The 13,959-nt window shown below is 38.5% G+C and overlaps 2 protein-coding genes across 3 annotated transcripts; one reads left to right on the forward strand and one right to left on the reverse strand.

Moving 5' to 3' along the window:
* Nucleotides 1-199: 199 nt before the first annotated feature.
* On the reverse strand, nt 200-2,710 carry LOC102722478 (acyl carrier protein 3, chloroplastic-like). The gene is made up of 4 exons (XM_006650865.3): nt 2,511-2,710; nt 2,159-2,269; nt 1,027-1,149; nt 200-546 (listed from the first exon to the last, which is right to left on the reverse strand). The coding sequence occupies exons 1-4, from the start codon at nt 2,574-2,576 to the stop codon at nt 418-420; spliced, it is 429 nt and encodes a 142-aa protein (XP_006650928.1). The 5' UTR covers nt 2,577-2,710; the 3' UTR covers nt 200-417.
* Nucleotides 2,711-5,313: 2,603 nt separating this feature from the next.
* LOC102722755 (sucrose nonfermenting 4-like protein) lies at nt 5,314-12,129 on the forward strand. 2 transcript variants are annotated; one of them, XM_015835706.2, is made up of 13 exons: nt 5,314-5,660; nt 6,508-6,595; nt 6,724-6,909; nt 7,159-7,296; nt 7,375-7,434; nt 8,298-8,387; nt 9,128-9,259; nt 9,715-9,859; nt 9,973-10,146; nt 10,340-10,403; nt 10,489-10,558; nt 11,143-11,260; nt 11,340-12,129. In XM_015835706.2, exons 1-13 carry the CDS (start codon nt 5,551-5,553, stop codon nt 11,429-11,431), a joined length of 1,467 nt encoding a protein of 488 aa, XP_015691192.1. In that variant the 5' UTR covers nt 5,314-5,550; the 3' UTR covers nt 11,432-12,129. The 2 variants fall into 2 exon arrangements, with proteins under 2 accessions (XP_015691192.1, XP_006650929.1); XM_006650866.3 differs by having other exon boundaries at nt 5,551-5,660; nt 7,162-7,296; nt 11,340-12,128.
* The last annotated feature ends 1,830 nt before the right edge of the window (nt 12,130-13,959 follow it).

The raw sequence follows: 13,959 nt of genomic DNA on the forward strand, positions 1-13,959 counted from the left end.
TAACTTCGGTGTAGCTTAGTCCAGTGAAATGTCATGTACTGAAATCTTTGTTGTTGAATGGGTTGGCAGACTATTGTTTTGGAATGGATACATGTTAAACTATTTTGGGAAGGAAAGAAGACCTGCAGTTGAGACGTCACAATTATCAGTGCAAGACTTTTTAATTCCTCAGACCAAGAAGTTCTGGACTAACGTTCATCGTTTCTGCGGCGGATATCGCTTGGCAAATGGAACACCCTCTGGCGTTCAGCCTCATGGATAGAACTACTCTAATATTTTCCATCCTTTATTCAAAATCTGTGAAACAAGGACTCACTGAATTCAGCAAGAGATTCGTAGGCATTCATAATACGTAAACTACTTTTCTGGATTTGTAGTAGTACAACAAACTGAGATTGGCACCAATAATGGGCAAAACTAAGCATCCTTCTCTGCCACAAGCTTGTCGATGAGAGCAGCGGCATCCTCCACCGTCTGAATCACTTGTGCGCTCGATTCATCCACGGTGATATGAAATGCCTCCTCAAGGCCCATCACAATTTCAACCTACAACCAATCAAAATGCGCATAAAAACTAATCAGATGCATCATGGCTGCAGGCAGCAGCAGTAAATTCCTGGGATTTTCAAAAGAAAGAAAAAGGTGCCACATTCCTGGGATAAAAGAGAATAATAGGCTAGATATGGGGATTGATTCTTCATTCCACTACGAACAGAGAATAAATTCACTTATACAATGACTAGAAAGGTGTGCAATTGCAGCATCTGTGATGTATTGTTGAGAGCAACAACAGCATCCCAGGGGAGATGTTGACTATAAGCATTTGTGATACTAATCGGAGCCATGATAATAGCAGAGATAACTTGGGACTTTCAAGAAAGAAGTATGAGGTTGGTTAATACACAAGAAAAGGGGCTAGCTGAGAGGAGTCTTCAACTCCTTTTTTTTTTTAAAAAAAGACACAATATTAAAGTAGTCCAGGTGATTTACATCGTGTTGATTTATTATATTAGTCCAAAAGATTACCGTGTCAAGTGAATCAGCCCCAAGGTCGACGAACTTTGTTTCTCCAGTAACAGTCGTGCCTTCTTCTACTGCTAACTGATTCTTCACTATTTCACAAACCCTGTCAATAGTGTCTTGTTTGGCCTATTCAATTATGTAAAACAAATCATCAAACAAAATGTTAAAAAATATCCTGCATACTTTTTTTCAGGAGCATATTGGGAGCATTTTCATATAAACTGCTACCCACAGTACTTGTAGCATGAGACCAAAATTAGTCCCAAACTACCAATAAAGTGATCAAACTGCATGCTTTAAGCATATACGAACAGGACTAAGCAATCAATGCAGCAAGGCAACACACAAAATCTGCAAGCAACCAATCAGTCTGGGAAACAATTCTGAAGTTAACGCCTGTATAGACATTGGGATTTGGGAGTGAGCAATTCTCTTGGAGGCTGTCATAATTTTTTGGTGTCAACTGTCAAATGCATTTTCTGAAGTTAACCGTTCCTCATGTCATAAAAATGTTTGCTATGCTGTCAGTGTAAATCTTTGACTAGTGGCATATATCTTCTTTTGTTTTAAAGAATATCCCAGATAGCAGAGAACATCATTACTCAGTACTGTATCAGGCTGGCAGAGTAGGATTTTTCTTTCTTTGAATCATACAGAGTAGGAAACTAATGAGGAACATTATGTACAGCTTTGATAATTTTCTTCATCCCCTTCTCACCAAGTAAAAGGATTGCAAAATGAGTAGGTGATAGCATGGTACGTTCGAACATAGAGTAGTGAGAATTGCTGACATTGTATCGTGTATATGAGGAATCCTTTATGGCGGTTTCAGCAAACCACTTTGTTTGATAGAGAAGACCAAAGATACAGGGAAGCAAACATTTCATTGCTTGACAGAAGTAGCGTGGATAAAAAACATCTAGAGTTGCAAAAACTATCTATATTGGGCAGCAACAGAAAGTAATTTCAATTCAGTTGATTGCCCATATGGAAGAAACGCACATTTCATCTCTGTTTGAAGCATATAAAAATTCCACACAGTAGCTATATTCTATACTTGCATTGAGCTTAGAAGTTAGCCATGACTGTGCATTGACACTCAATGGTAGCAAGGAACATTGACACTGATACATACCGAACAAGACACCTTGAAGCGGTTTGCGACAGGCTGCAACCTAATCGAGGGAAAACTTGCTGTTTGCCTGGAGAAAGAAGCTGAGGTCCGATTCAGCATTGCGCCTATCACCTGCAATTGCATCCACAAACCAAAAAAGAAAAAAAAGAGAAGAGAAGCAAACCTGTAAGAAATCTGAACACAATGCTGTAGCTCTTACAACTAAAAGGGACAAGCTTGGTTGAAAAAGAAACAAAAAAGGAAGGAAGGAACTTTGATCGCTGCTGCAGAAATTGAGCAGGCAGCTACTGCTACTCCTAACCGAGAGCAGCTGAAGAAAAACGATATAAAAGTTGGGAGAAGGGGCCAAGACCTGAACCCGATAGGCAGGGAGAGGGAAGAGGAGGGGCGATGCGGCGGCGGTGATGGGAGCAGCCATGGATATGATGCAGGTGGCGTCGGGTGGGGGCGGCGGAGAGGGAGATCGAGGAAGGAAATGGCGGAGGAGGGGGAGGGAGAGATGCGTGCGCGTGCGTGCGTGGCTATCTTAATCTTTATTGGAGATGCTGCCGCCTCGTTTGTATCGACGGCAGCCCAGGTAGTACATAGCTTGTCGATTGCAAACTCATCACCATTCTCATCGTTACTGACGATTTTTTTTTCATTCATTCATCAGGCTGTCCAAGATCTTCTTTTCACCTCATATCAAGGAATACACACAGCTACGCATACACTGACTGCACACACTCATAAGTGTGCCCTGTTTAATATACGTTCAAAAATTCTTGGAGCTCGATCTTCCCACGTGAACCATATAGCCAAGAAAAACCATAAACCATTATGTCGCTGACATTTTGCACGATCTTACAAACCTAATTGCGACATATAATTAGAACATTATAATAGGAATTAATAGCAGGTATTAGCTTTGCTAAATATAAAATACTTATGACAGAGAGAACAGTATAGATGAACAACGTAGATAAACAAAGTTGTCAAGGTTAACCGCAACTCAATAAAATCCCTTAACATTGTAAAATAGAAACTTAGCTACTAAGGAGGGGAAAAAATAAAGAGCAATGACAAATATTTTTTATATCATAGTGTTTAGAGTTTTTGTTGTCATACTCTCATATTTTATAATATAAGACTTTATAGCCTTGTCCAGAAATATATATATATATATATATATATATATATATATATATAAAACTTATATACATTCATCCATGGATGAATTTAGGCAAAGCAAGAAAGTGTTACAATATGAAGCGGATGTAGTGTGTCGTAAGAGAGCAGGCTACATGCCTTTATGTGTTTTCTTTTTGCTGCCTCAAAGAAGCTTTTATCCCTTCATTTATCATGGAGGAATGGTACCACACGCACTTGTGCAGTTATCTTGTTAACTACTAAACGAATTATGATTACAATAGATATTCTAATACTTAACAAATTATCAAATTTTTTGTTATACCTCTAGATATATGACATTCCCCCGTTCCATATTATAAGGCTTTTTGGTCTTACCTATATTCATATATGTGCTAATGAATCTAGACACGTATATAAAACATATACATTAGTATATTGATGAATCTAGACAAATTCAGAAAGTCTTGTAATACGAATATAGAGAGTAGTCAATAGTAGCCGGCAATTGAAAGGACCAAAACAAGTTCCATTCTTTGGACTCCATTCTTCAGTGGAGCTTGGGTGCGATTTCTCGTGACACGCTTAATGAGATGAAATTTTAGCGTATAATTAACTAAATATTAATTGTTGTAAATTATACATAGATTTCCCCCTCCTCAAAATATACCGTTTAGCAATTTGGAAAACATGTTCCTAGGAATCGGTAAAGTATTTCTCCAACATCTAAGTAAAGAACGGGACATAGTTTAAATTTGATATATATAAGTGGTAAAGGTATATTATACTTCAAGACAGTATATTTCTATATCTCCGATCCTTGTAAATAGTAAAACCATAGTGTTTCTTACTGCAAATATACGACAACATATATCTTTTACTGAATATAATACATCAACATAGGATAGTTTAAAGGTAAGCATATATACTTAATTTTTTACCTTTCCATCACGAGGATATGTCAACATTGATGATAGACTTCCCTTTACATAGTACAAGTGTGAAAACTCTTAACATGTTTGTCTAATCACACAATCCAAACTTTCGAAACGATAACGCAGACAAATACAAGCATGAAAAGAAATTGCCCACCGATGTATTTGCGTTGGATTTTTCCTATACATCTCTAACACACGTGTAGTATCGTCACGGTTGACATGTAGTTTGGCCACGGCTTATTAGTGCGGTTTCTTTTGGCACCATTATGCATGTTTCTATCTAACTTCATTAGCCTCTTTCCCGCCTATTTACGTCTACTTTGTAGTAAAAGGAATACGCTAGACTAGCATTTAATAGGTACTATACATCGGTTATCCACTAAACTGGAATTAGTATAGCGTAGATGTTGCATTAATAACATGGCTAATGTTTTGACGTCCATGCATGCATGTGTGGTATCCCTTCGTATCTTGCATGCACATGTGGTATCTTTTCTTTGTAGTGATATAACCGACGATACAAGCTGACTTAAAAATAAATACGATAGTGGTAATTAGAAGAAGAAAAAGATGACAACATGGTGGGAAGAAGGAACATTTTGTGAAAGTATAAAACTAGGATGGGAAGGAAGAGCAGACATAGGAGTAGGTGGGTAGGAGGAGCAGCAGCACACAGACACACAAGAGCGAGAGAGGGGAGAGCGGTGCAGAAGATCCATCCATAGGATAGGCCTCATTTTCAACCCTCTCCTCGCTCGCTTCCCCCTTTATATATTTCATTTCTTTTTTGGTTTTTTGGGGTATTACTTTCATCTCATCTCATCTCTAGTATTTTTTTTTTGTTTTGGTTTGGGTTTCCGCCTCCCCTCCGTCTCCGTCTCCGTCTCCTCTCCATCTCCATCTCCATCTCCATCTCCTTGCCGCATTCGCATCTCCGGATCCCCCCTCCTCCTCCTCCCCCTCTCGCCGCCGCTGCCGCCGCCTCCGCCCCCGCCCCCTCCCCCTCCCCCTCCCCCTCCCCCAGACGCTCCACTCCTTGTCGATCTCCACCCACCCACCCACCCACCTACCCTACCCTACCCTCCCCTCCCCTGCCTGCCCGCGTCGATTCGTACGGCCGGGCAAACTCCAGTCGGTCTAGGGATGGCGGCCGGCGCGGGCTCCGCTGCCCGCCGCGGGTGATCCCCTCTCACGCGGGGAGCCCCTCTCTCTGGCGCTTCACCTGGGGGATCCCCTCGCGGCCTGGACCCTTATCCTCCCCTCCCCTCCCTCCCTCCCTCCGCTTCTCTTCTAGGGTTTTCTAGATTTTCATCTCCCCTGCCGCAGATGTTTTCCCATGGCACAGATTCCGCCCCCGAGGCCGCCTCGGGCTTCCCGACGCGCTTCGTCTGGCCCTATGGTGGCAAGAGGGTCTACCTTACGGGCTCCTTTACAAGGTTTGCGCTCCCCCCCTTCTTCCCCTCTATACTCCGCTACCTATGGGATCACTACCGCTATTCTCTTGTTTATCGCCCACTCGGGATTGATTGTCTAACACCACCTTTTCTACTGCTACTACCTCTACCGCGCCATGTTACCTTATCCTGTGGCTCTACGCATGTCATTTCCACCTTTATTGCATTCATGCATTTCCCACTTTATATTTATGTGCGTACACGCTGATGCCCTAAACTCCAATGATGCATACGATCATCATCATCATCATCATCTATTCACTAGATAAGTGCCTGTGGCTTTGTTTCGGAGAAAAATAAAACCGCAAGTGCCCTCACCCGTTTCTACAAACAAATGAATGCACGTTATCTTATAATTCTTATTGCACACAGCCTTCATATTTTTGTTCCATGGCGCATAGTTTGCTTTACGCTATCTATATATGTCATCTTGGACCTTTCAGTGTTAAGTTTTTATTTAGGTACTAGATAAGAAAGTAATAATATGTGTTAGGACTAACGTGTAATATTGAAAAACTTCAAGCATTATTACTAAAAAATTATGCTGCATAGTTGGCGGGGGTGCCAGATTCACTACCACCGCCATTCATTCTATTCAAAAAGAGTATAGGCTGCTGTGATGTGTGCAATGTATTCTCCGGTCAACAGATAGATGATGTCTCACCGTAGGACCATAGCTATTACTGCAACAATGCAGCTTCCTCACACGGTACACTGGCTTAGGTATCAGCTTGGATACATTTAAACATGATTTTTTTGGGTTTTGTTTTCTGTTAAATACCCACCATCTGTTCTTTTTACACACCTACTAACCATAATTTTGTCTTAGGTGGACAGAACATTTGCCAATGTCTCCTGTTGAAGGTTGCCCTACTGTTTTTCAAGCCATCTGCAATTTGTCCCCTGGGATCCATCAGGTTCCCTTCTTTATCCCAAATTCTATTGTAATTTGTCTTATAGTAATCTTGCTACTCAATAAATTACTCTTCTTGTGATGCCACATCTAAGTGTGAACATTCATTTTTTTTATATCATTGTTATACAGTACAAGTTTTGTGTGGATGGGGAGTGGCGGCACGATGAGCGGCAACCTACTATAACAGGAGACTATGGGGTGGTTAACAGTATTTGCTTGACAGGGAATTTTGACCAACTAAGTACGATATTGAGCCCTAGTACACCTGGAAACAGGATGAACATGGATGTGGACAATGACAATTTTCAACGCAATGTAAGTGCCACTTATCTTGTTTTGAAGTTTGAAAATACTGATAGCTGCTATTTCTGAGTTGTGATGATCAAACACCGGCATTATATGGTATATATCACCTCTTTGCCAAAGACAAATATTCTTTGTTCTCTATCGACAATTTTATGGGAAAGTGATACTAGCTGAGTAGCTGATACATTTCTTTTTCGCTTTACTTAAAAGTTCACGTGTGCCTGAAATGGGAAAACCACCTTTCTTGTGTTCTTCAAGCAGGTTTCTTTATCTGATGGCATTATTCAGGAAGGTTCTCAGAGAATTTCTGAGGCAGCTATACAGATCTCTAGGAGTCGTGTTCTGGATTATCTGAAAGGGCAGACTGGGTATGATTTACTCCCAGATTCGGGCAAGGTATGGACAATCATCTGCTCTTGTATGAATTTTAATGCTCTAATGCTTTATTCTTATTGCATTATATTTTCAATTCAGGTCATTGCTCTGGACGTTAATTTACCTGTGAAGCAATCTTTCCATATTCTGCATGAACAGGTCTTCAATCTTACCTGAATTTCTCCTTCTAGATTTTGCATTATTGGAGACCTGCTGCTCCAGTTACCTAAATAAACATGACCTACGTTAAAAGAATACTTCTCGAACAACAGAAGAAAAACCACTTCTTCTCTATGCTGTAGCATGTTTCCCTCCAATATTTCGTTACTTGTTCTGGCTATACCTTGAAATTCAATTCCTTGAACTAGTGATACTTTGCTTTGATCTGTAGATACCCTGGAATAGAGACACACATTTCTAGTAAATATGTTAGTGTGTTGTGTACAACATTTGGTTTCATTGGCGGATTCAATTCATCTAAACGTTGCATTCAAAAGGGAAAACTTCAACCTCAAGCCTTAAAAGTTACAACTACTTTGTGTTTGTAGTACAAAGTTGCATCCTTCCACTTTTGCACATCACCTAGGATGCATGCAGTCAACCTTTAAAAGCTTAGCTTGGTGGATAGTAGCTCCATATACGTAGAAACATTCGCTTTTCTCATATTAAACAATAGTAATCGATGCATCATCAATGGGGTCACCGTATTTTCTTATTCTTATTGTTAATATTTAATTACAATATGTAAGTGTTAAAGAGTGAGGATTAATGTGCCATACATCCAATACACAATTAGGAGACGTTAGAGGAAGTAGGTTATTTCTATTGTGTCTGCACTCACACTTTCCATATAGGTTACAAGACAGTCCAGCATAGACGTGTTTATTAGCTGCTATCTTGATTCCAACTTAATTATTTCTCGCATCTTGATTTAAGTGGAAATGTTGCAGTTTAACCATATATTGAAGTACCAGAAATATTGGCTGGTTTTGGAAACATAAATTAAATACTGCACCTTGCAGGGAATTCCTGTGGCACCTCTGTGGGATTCATTTAGGGGCCAGTTTGTTGGCCTTTTGAGCCCACTGGATTTTATACTCATATTGACAGAGGTAATTTATTCCGTCACTTACTGTTGGTGTTGGTCTTTTTTTTGATGTGCCATTTTTGATCCTTTTGTGCATTTTATTTATATGTTACTAGTGATTTTTTAGTGTTCATTTCAAATATTCTGCTACTCTTTGAAGAAATTTAGTGGTCTAGCAAAAATATAATTTTGTAATTCTGATTTTTTTAATAAAAAATGAAGCATTATAATTTTATTGTTTGATTTCCATTATTAAATTAACGTAGAAGTTAATCTCATACAAGAATTACAAAAGCCACTAGTTCATTAATGTAATATGGGAGTCTTGGCATATGAACACAGCATATCTGCATGTAATCCCAATTCTGCTCTATCACTTGGTAATCATTCATCTCATGGAACTTTCTCTGCGAGACTACCACAATTTCATCTAAAACTTTACTGATACTAATACAAGTTCAGCCAAGATAGTGATACCACATTGAACTGTTTTTCCCTTAATTGGAAATGTTCAGTTAGTAGAAACCCCCAAATTGTGAAATCATATCTTTTTGTAAGGTGGACTTTGGAAAATAGAAAATATGCTAGTAAGTGCATAATGACGCTTTATTTTTGTTCTGTGTTTGAATTGTTTCTTCTTACATATACAGGGAACATCCTTTCATCATCTGCATTCCAAATGATTTATCCTGCCCAATTGTTTTTTAAACAATTTGTGAGCATATTCCAGCCGATAACATTTATATTGTCTTGTTTGTGTTGCAGCTGGAAACTCATGGCTCAAATCTGACAGAAGAGCAGCTTGAAACACATACTATTTCTGCATGGAAGGAGGCCAAGCGTCAAACTTATGGCAGAAACGAGGGTCATTGGAGGACAAATCACCATCTAGTTCATGTGAGTTGTTCACTCTTTGTGATTGTGAACAAACTGCAAACTCGCCACAATTGTTGAGACTGTTGCTGTTAACTTTCTATCTATAATTTAGTGGCCAATTACACCATAATGATTTTTAGAATTCACGTGTTGCATTCTAAGGATAATATTTTACCATTTGATTTATTTGCATTTGTCAAATCATAGTCAACAGTTGTGATGTGTGAGTTGGTCATTACTATTTTTTGGCACACAATTACACACGTTTTACCTTTTGTGTTAAAACTAAGTTATCCACCGGATGCTGAAATATATTTTGCTTAATTAGCTTAATCCACATAACTGCACTTCAATCGTTAGGTGTGAAATTTCTTTGGACGCCTTACTACTGTTTCCCCCTAGTATTCTATGACATGCTCAGTTTTATATTGATTATGTGGCTAATGCACTTACGCTGTACTGGATCTATTGTTTAGGCTACCCCATATGAATCCCTGAGTGACATTGCTATGAAGATACTGCAAAATGGTGTCTCTACAGTTCCCATTCTCTTTTCCTCATCGTCAGATGGATCGTATCCTCAACTGTTGCATCTTGCATCCCTTTCCGGAATTTTGAAATGTAAGTCTTCCTCTCTATTATGTGCATCTGTTGCATCTTGTATGAAGAGTGCATCTTTTATGTGCTGTACACAAATGCATTACAAGATAGCTTGACAACATTCCATTTTTCAGGTATTTGTAGATATTTTAAAAATTCTACAGGTAATTTGCCTATTTTAAACCAACCTATATGCACAATTCCGCTGGGTACCTGGGTTCCAAAAATTGGTGATCCAAATGGCCGTCCATTGGCTATGTTGCGGCCTAACACATCACTTAGCTCTGCCCTGAATTTACTGGTTCAAGGTAAGTTTCTTGTCCGTTTTCCATAACTGTACCAGTGCTTGGGAAAGTACTTTGTATTTTTGAAGACGACTCTTGGTGTAATTATTGAAGTTTAACACTGATTCCACTGAGCTCATAAAACTTGCAACTATTCTCTATCCTTTTACCAAATCAATCGCTTACAGTTATTCTTTACACTAATTGTTTCATTCAGCTGGTGTGAGTTCCATACCAATCGTGGATGACAATGACTCACTCCTTGACACATATTCCAGAAGGTGTCTACTTGACCCGCACCATTCCTTGGTAGTATTATGCTATTCTTTTGTTCATGTATTCATTGAGTTTTGTTCTATTATGTAGTGACATCACAGCTCTTGCAAAAGACAAGGTGTACACACACATTCGCCTAGATGAGATGACCATTCATCAGGTATGATATAGTAAATATTAATGTGTCTTGATTTAGTTTTGGTTGGGAATTGTAACTGGGATACAAGTGTACAACAATTTTTGGCGACATTTTGGTCTTGAAGAGTTTGTAATTAGGAAACGACTTGGCTGTTTTTTTATATGATACAGAAATCTATATTGATACCTGCAGTGTATATACACTCTGAAGACAGACCTAGACCTGCGTGGTCTTGACATTTATAGGTTTAAAACCTCTTTTGCATGCAGAGCATGCACATATATCTGAACATAACCTGTAGGCTACAGCTTGATGTGTTTTGCCCATATATCACTCTTATTTTACCCTAACATAGAAATGCTGATAACATAGGATTGACTGATAACATAGAAATGCTGGTTAAGCTCCAAATCGAATAGTGGAATAGCATACAAGAGAGAATTTGCAATGATGCAGTTGAATAATAATGGTGAAACAACATAGAAGAGAGCAAATAGTGCTATGTAGTTTAAAGTAGGATTTTTTTTGTCATGAATTTGTATATCTATTATCCATCATCCAGCTGGTGTGATTTTCGGTATGGACTTATCATTTGTTATGTTCAGGCTTTGCAGCTTGGACAGGATGCTAATTCTCCCTTTGGATTCTTCAATGGGCAAAGATGTCAGATGTGTCTCCGGTCTGACACACTGTTGAAAGTGATGGAGCGGTTAGCTAATCCTGGTAATTATCTGTGGCTACACATGCTGCTTGAAATCATCTTTGGGTTAACTTACTAATGAAAATTTTACATTGTTCGCAGGGGTGCGCCGTGTTTTCATTGTGGAAGCTGGCAGCAAACGTGTGGAGGGCATAATATCACTGAGTGATATTTTCAAGTTCCTGCTGAGCTAGCCTTAAATGCCCGAGCCATGTCTGTTTTGTTCTCGCAACTGCCGGAGTTGTTAACAATAGCAGAAAAGTTTGTCAAGCCAACATGGATCTCTCTGGCTTTTGGATAGTCTTCTCCCGACAATGGCCATCCAGAGTCTGTAAAGCTTTTTTTTTTCTTCCTTTTTCCTGCCCCTTTGTTACCCGAAATGTCTGGTGATTTTTATTTATTGGATTGTTTTGCTGCTTGCTCGGTTTCTGAGCCCCCAAGGAGGTAGCGGTAGCTCTCTTGATGGTGGCACTAGAGACATTTTAGCATGAATCGTCACAAGAGAAGGAAGAATTGAGGAAAGGGGGGATGCTCCAAACCAAAAGAGGGAAGGGATGATGAATGTGTTGTTTTTGCTCAACAACCGTTTTTTTTGGCGGGCAGTGTTGCAAACCATGAAAGGAGAAATTACAGTCGGCTCCTTGTTAGACGAAAACCAAAAGCTATCCTGTGATGTGATGTAGTCAGTCGGTCGGTTGGTCTCATCTCATGGCGTCTGAGTGGGATTTGTGTACAAACCTGTACCTGATTTTTATGCCTAAACCGCAGCTTAATTACTCATTTTCCTTAATCCCCCCTTGGGTAATTAGTATGGCAGTACTGTTAGTGATAATTCATTTCTAAATTATCTTCTTGTATACTACTCTTATTGTAGTGGAGTATATAAGTATCTGCATGTTGAGGAGTGGGGAGAGGACCAAGTGCCACGCCCCATATTGATCGAGGCGACGGGCGGGAAGATGTGGCCCCAGCGCCCAGGCCTTACTAGTAGACGCGGGTTCATGTTACGTGCGCTTCGTCGAGATATGGTTTTTGTATAGAATTTAAAAAATTTAAGAAAAATATGTACTAGAGATTAATTTTAATGAAGTTTGATGTGAAAAATAGATGAAAAAAATAAATTTATGAATGATTAAAATTTATTAGTGAAAAAGAAGGGAAAAAATATTTGTAGGTACACGTTTATAAATACATGACATGTTTCGATGATTCGTAGACAAGTAAGGATATGTTTTGTACATTATCCGGTTAGGTTATTACGGAAAATAATATTTGTAGCTATCATTTTTTAGTTTATACTGGATAACTTTCTATGTCAATTAATGTAGATAACATTTGTAACTTTTAGAGATATGTATGCAAGACAAGTACACATGATTCTTGTACAAAATACATGATTTATTTGTTAGTTAAATAAATGCAAATATATTATGACAGATAGAATCTCTGATCTTGTGTGGTAACATAAAGAACCTCCAATCATTGTTTTTCAAAAACATATCTTAACTGTCAAAATTATACTTAACTACTAATTTCCTATTTTTCTTACAATTTTTTTGTTTTTTAATTTCTTTTATAACTTTTATCTCGGTTTATGCTATCCACGGTTTTCGCTCGAAACCGCGTGATTTTGACTGACAAAGCTACGGTAACCATATATTTTGAATTCAAAATTGAAATTTGAATATGCCGTAGCATCCACGGTTTTCGTAGTTACCGTGTGGTAACCGCACCTCCGTTAGGTCGCGGTCGGAGGTCCTCCCGTGATTTTGGGAACCCTGGCCTGTACAAGAAGAGGAAATAATCATTCTTCTTATTAGTGCCTATTTACCGAGTCGAGTCTTCCGTCGTCTTTTTATCAGTGCAACTGCTGCAGTGAGCAACTAATAGTAGGCAGGGTTTATGATTTTTTTTTATGGATTGCTCCTTTATGACTCTTCACTGGCACTATCATTAGGACCCCTTTGGATCAAATTATTTGTATAAATATTTTGCAGGGTCCAAATTCTATATGATTTTTTCCAATGTAGTAGCCCTTTAAACAAAGATTCGAAATTATGTAAATCATGAGTATAGCCACATGACTATAACATTTGTTTAAAATTTCCTGAGTATTAACATACCTAAAATGGATGAATTTTAGCCATGCCACCCAAGATAATATTAATACATTTAAGGTAACTAATCACGTGATTTTGGACCGAATTAGGGTAAAGCATAAGGACCTGTCTGGATGCTATCTGAGCTCATTAAAATTCCTATGGCAACTCGTGAGGTATCAACCAATATTTATGTGTTTTTAAGCCCAAGGTTAAGAATAATGTACTTTTGGGCTGCAGGCTAACACGTATGTGTAATTGGGCCGAAGGTTGTCAATTATCATGACATTTTGGGCTAAAGGTTCATACTCATGTGTTTTGAGGCATAAGACTAACACCCATACGTTTTAGAGCCCAAGGTTAATAATCCTTATATTTTGAAACATTAGATATATTTTATTTCGTTAGAACAAAATCAAAGATTACTCTATTAATATGCAATATAAATATATATTAATAATAAACTATTTTTGATTATGAATTTAATAACATTAGTTTTTTGTCAACAAAATTGTATGACAAAATCTAATAATCTTTGGACAAACCCTTATCTTGATAAAACAAAATACATCATATATTTTATATTTGAAGGGATACTTATGTGCTTTCAGGTTGAAGGGCAA

This window comes from Oryza brachyantha, chromosome 3 (genome assembly GCF_000231095.2).
Source record: "Oryza brachyantha chromosome 3, ObraRS2, whole genome shotgun sequence".
NCBI classification, from domain to species: Eukaryota; Viridiplantae; Streptophyta; class Magnoliopsida; order Poales; family Poaceae; genus Oryza; species Oryza brachyantha.